The 5,232-nt window shown below is 44.8% G+C and overlaps 1 protein-coding gene across 1 annotated transcript; it reads right to left on the bottom strand.

Moving 5' to 3' along the window:
- Nucleotides 1-3,931: 3,931 nt before the first annotated feature.
- On the bottom strand, nt 3,932-4,729 carry LOC131687758 (uncharacterized). Its single transcript, XM_058971849.1, has one exon. It carries the CDS (start codon nt 4,727-4,729, stop codon nt 3,932-3,934), a length of 798 nt encoding a protein of 265 aa, XP_058827832.1.
- Nucleotides 4,730-5,232: the final 503 nt, after the last annotated feature.

Below are 5,232 nucleotides of genomic sequence, written 5' to 3'. Positions count from 1 at the left end.
CTATAAAAAGACATAGAAGCGTTGCCATGCCGATTACTTGAGAAACGTGCAACGTAAGTTGAAGTCCGAACTTAAAACATTCTGGAAGCATGTAAACGAGCAAAGAAAGGAATCCGGGTTGCCTTCAACGATGAGCTATGGAGGACGTATGAGCTCTAGTTTACAGGAGATTTGCCAACTATTCTCTGAAAAGTTCGCGAGTGTTTTCTCCAACGAGAAACTGACACCGACCCAGGCTTCACGCGCGGCTCTCAATGTACCTCAATCATACCAGACTTTGAACTCTATCAATATCGACAATAATATGGTACAACTGGCGATTGGCAAAATGAAGGCTTCAACTTCGGCAGGCCCAGTTGGTATACCAACTATTATTCTGAAATAAATGCTCTGCCGGTCTAATTGAACCTCTTTGTCATCTGTTTCAATTGTCGCTAACAACCGGAGTATTCCCCGAACTCTGGAAATCCTCCTTCATGTTTCCAGTTCACAAAAATGGTGATAAAAAGGTAGTTGACAACTACCGTGGTATTACAACGCTAAGCGCAGTTATTTATTTATCGCACACATCAACAGGCCGCACTCGGCCCCAATGATGGAAACTTAAACTAATTACATCTAAAAAACTGCAGGAATCGCTTTCTTAAAGATATCCGAGACAAATGAAAGTCGAACAGGTGCGACACACGATTGAAGAGGCGTTGTAGTCCCGTGTTTGCGGCATTAGCTGTTTGAATAGTTCGTCGAAACGGCACTCTCAGAAGAACGTTTCCGCGTAACGTTCTGGACCTTGCTTGGATGTTGACTCGCTCTAGTAAATCTGGGGAATCGATGTGTCCTGACAGAAGATCAGAGATGAATAAGGCTCTTGCAGTTTCTCTACGACGCTGAAGGATATAGAGCTGGATGAGTTGACACCGACTCTCGTAGCTTGGTAGACGAACAGGATCGCGCCAAGGCAGGCGTCGAAGAGCATACCGTATAAATTTTCGTTTACCGCCTTCAATTCGATCGCTGCTGTTCATGTAATTCGGGTTCCAGACTGCCGAACAATACTCCAGCGTGGAGCGCACTAAAGAGCAGTAGAGGCTTCTGAGACAATAAATGTCTGTGAAGGATTTAGCCGTACGGAAAATGAAGCCCAGGCTTCGCGATGCTTTACCAACAACATACGAAATGTGATTCTTAAATATAAGTTTCGAATCTAACATCACTCCAAGATCCTTAACGCAGCTCACCCGGAAAACAGGAGCTCCAGACAAGTTATATTCAAACTCAATGGGATCTTTTTTCTGGAGAACGATATCACAGAACATTTCGCCGGATTCAGAATCATTTGGTTGTTTTCACACCATCTGCTGCTGCAAATAAAGTGCGTCCGTTCGGCTCTTAATTCTGTTGAAAATTTTTAGGTCATCTGCATATGACAACCGTGGCCCTTTCAGCTGATAGTTTACATCGTTGAAATAGAGAGTGAATATCAATGGTCCGAGATGACTTCCTTGCGGAATTCCAGACGTTGCGGAGAACAGTTTGGAGTATGCATCACCTATGTTCACCCTGAGTTGGCGGCCAACGAGATAGGATTGGAACCATCGCAGGAGTGATCCACTGAAGCCAAGTTATTCCAATTTAGCGATTGCGATATCGTGATTGATTTTGTCGAAAGCTGCAGATAAGTCAGTATATATAACATCAATTTGTTGATTCGCATCGAACCCTTCGGACACAAAAGAGGTTAGAGATAGTAGATTCGTTGACGTCGATCGATTCGGCATGAATCCGTGTTGATCTTTAGAAATATATTCTTTACAGTGAAAAAACACTGACTCCACCAAGACTAACTCAAAGAGCTTGGAAATGGCACAGAGCGTAGAAATTCCTCTATAATTGTCAATGTTCCTCTTATCACCTTTTTTGTGGACAAGAAAGATTAAAGCTGCTTTCCACAATTAAGGAAAAATCGCGGCTGTCATTTTGAATAGTTGACAAAGTGATTCCACCAAACCAGATATACACTTTTTCAAAACACAGCAGGGACACCATCTGGCCCGGGAGATGACGATGCTTTAAGCTTGGATGCTGCTGATACAATATCCGAGTGCTCCACACGAATCTCACTCACTGACCGTTCGAGTTGGGCCACGCCGCTAGCTGCAACGTCAATCTGCTGCGAGGACAGTGTCTCACTAACGAACACGCTCGCAAATTTGGAGGCGAACAATTTGCATATGGCTTGTGAATCATGACCAGCTTCACCATTCAAAAACATTGTAGAAGGCAAGCCGGTTTCTTTCCGCTGCTCATTGACGCATCTCCAAAATGATTTAGGATCCGACTTAAGCTTACGTTGCATTTTTCGTTGATAGTTTGAGAAACAAAAACTTCAGTTTTTTTTAAATCGTTATTGAGCCTTGCATAATAAGCTCTCAGTGACAAGGTACGACGTTTGGTAAAATTTCGTAATGCTGCTCTTTTTGCAGTTGTTAGCTGACGTAACTCGGCTGTCTGCCAGGGGAATTGATCACTTCGTTGATTACACTTTGGGACATGACGATCGATAAGGTAGCTCGTTATATGGCAGAACGTTTCAGCGGCGGAGTTCACATCATCCTTGTTTAGCCAGAATCCCACTTAATGCTTTGTAAAATATTCAGAATTCTGCTATAGTCGGCCCGCTTATAATTGTAACACACGGTGGGCGCGTGGTTCGAAAAGTTCATAGGCGGTACGTCCTGAAGTGTAAGATGTAGAGGCGGATGGTGGCGAACATACTTTACTAGCGGGCCGAGGGCGGTGGAAATATGCGGCGATTGATCTCTGGCATTAACGAAGCATAGATCTAAAATCCGGTCGTTCTCGTTCGCTGTGCTGTTAATCTGCAGAAGTGTAGCCGTGCTATAGCCATCCAGAAGAGTAATGCTGCCAGGATGAAGAACAGATTCGTCTGGGTCAGGTTGTAGAAATCCGTTATGAACGGAACGCCACTTTATTGTAGAAAGGTTGAAATCGCCGAGAATCATGATTTCGTCAGTGGGTTGCGCCATCGCAGCAACAGAAGTCAGTGATTCAGAATGAGAATCAACTAGTGCAGAGTCGCGAATTTTAACAGGAGGGAAATAAACCACACATATATATAATGTTCGATTTCCCAATTTTATCGCTGCCCATACTTGTTCGATGCTGATCCAAGCATCATTTGTTATATGTTGAACTTTTAATCCACGACGCACAGCGAGCAAAACATCGCCTCCGGAGGATTTGTGGCTGTTCAGAGGGCTCCGATCACATCTGAGAACCTCGTAGTCAGAGCAAATCACCTGGCTGGAAAGAGTCTGCTCATTTAGCCATGTTTCTGTAAATGCGATAATGTCGTAACAGCAGTCCGAGGTAGCTAGACGATAGGTATTTGCACAGGAATTCATGCCACCCACATTTTAATAGTATATGTGGATGGGCGACGATTTTAGGCACGGAAGGCTGACCGGCACTCCTTGATTCATTCGTCTGGAATGCACACCGGGGCGACTGGAATGACTGCTAACAGCAGAAGGCGCGGGTGAACTGCATGAATTGGTAGCACCCGTGATGGAAGTTGGAGTGCTCCTCAGGAGGTTTCCAGCTGAGGGCTGACAGTGATGACTTATTAATTGACAGTCGGAAGCATTCGAGCTAGAACAAACAGTTCCATCAGGAAAAACGGTTGATTCATCAATATTATTTTTAAAATACTTGCCAAAGAGGACAATTTGGAAGTCCCCCTGTTCATTCCCAGACACAGGGCCGGGACGACTGAAGATACTGCTGACTGCAAGAGGCACAGCTGTGCTGGGAAGATTCCATATTGCTTTCTACGGTGCGTCCCGGTTGCCGTTGATCAACAGGCGAATTGTCGGTGCGTAGTCTAAAATAGCTACTATTTGCGATGGATTTATCCCAGTCGAGGTGTTTTCCGAAACCCCTGCTTACCGTCATTAGTACGTTCTTGCCGAAAGTCTATGAACTCGCGGAAATACATCCCATCCGGCCAGGTTTCGGCATTGAGGGCCATTTCACGAAGTTGAGGGTCAACACCAATTGTGAAAGAAATGAAATTAAGCCCGCTCAAATTTGCGTCTTCTTTCACTAACTTCTTCACTTCGACCGGATCGTCCGTTGAAAAGCACTCCTTAACCATAGCACCAACCTCAGCTTCGGAAACGGTGGTAGCAATTCGGGACAAGTAAATCCAGCATTTACTAGTAGCGGGTTGAACAGTGATTGTGGGTACCTTTGCTACATCACCCTTTTTCTTGCCACACGTTACACTGGGCACATCGGAATTAGAAAGAAATTTATCATCCTCCGTCTCGCGAGCACGTTTGGCTCCAGATCTTTTTGGAACGGGCCATGATATGGGAGTTGCAGGCAATGTCGTTGCGGATTCCACTGATTTTCTGGTTTTCTCCATTTCAGCCTTTAATGTTTCAAGCGCTGTTTTATGTGTGTCGGTCAGCAAACAAAACGCTTCGCTCAATGCTGTAAAAGCTGCATTCACTGCGGAGGATTTCATCAAATCCACACAGCTGTCGCAAAGCCAGAATATATTCACTGAGTCGTTAATCATGTCCAATTTTGGACGAGTGAGCGCTGAACACGATAGATGCATGATTCTGTCGCAGAATCCTTGGAATTTCAGCTGATTCAAAGTGGTTACCGGCTCGGAGCACTGCAGGCAGATCGAATCCATTGCGAGAATCGCCAACAGGGAGGCAACAGTAGCTACTTCGCGAATAAGCTTTTCCGATATGCATCCACCGTTTCACCACAAGAATTCTATCACTACCGGCGACACTTTGGGAGAACAAAATGTTTGTCAATTGTCACCGCACGACCAAGAATCAGTTCCTAAGCTGTTTGAAATGGCTGTGTTGGAACTTGGCTTGGCTTTGGTACTAATATTCTCCGTTGGATGCAATCGTATCTCAGTGATCGTCGTCTAGTAGTCAAGATAGGTGATTGTGTATCCAAAGAGTTCTTTGCTTCATCTGGTATTCCACAAGGCAGCCATCTCGGTCCATTGATTTTTCTTCTGTATTTAAACGACGTCAACTTATGTTTAGAAGGACCACGGTTGTCTTTCACCGACGACCTCAAGTTATACCATAGAATCCGGAATACTGATGATGCAGCTTTCCTTCAACGCCAACTGGAAACCTTTGCCGAATGGTGCGAGTTCAACCGAAACCCTAA

The sequence above is a fragment of the Topomyia yanbarensis genome, chromosome 3, assembly GCF_030247195.1.
Source record: "Topomyia yanbarensis strain Yona2022 chromosome 3, ASM3024719v1, whole genome shotgun sequence".
NCBI classification, from domain to species: Eukaryota; Metazoa; Arthropoda; class Insecta; order Diptera; family Culicidae; genus Topomyia; species Topomyia yanbarensis.
This window is presented reverse-complemented; position numbering and strand designations above follow the sequence as displayed.

What these genes read in the sequence shown, in the direction of transcription:
- LOC131687758 (XM_058971849.1), bottom strand. Translation starts at nt 4,729, where the DNA reads ATGGATTCGATCTGCCTGCAGTGCTCCGAGCCGGTAACCACTTTGAAT.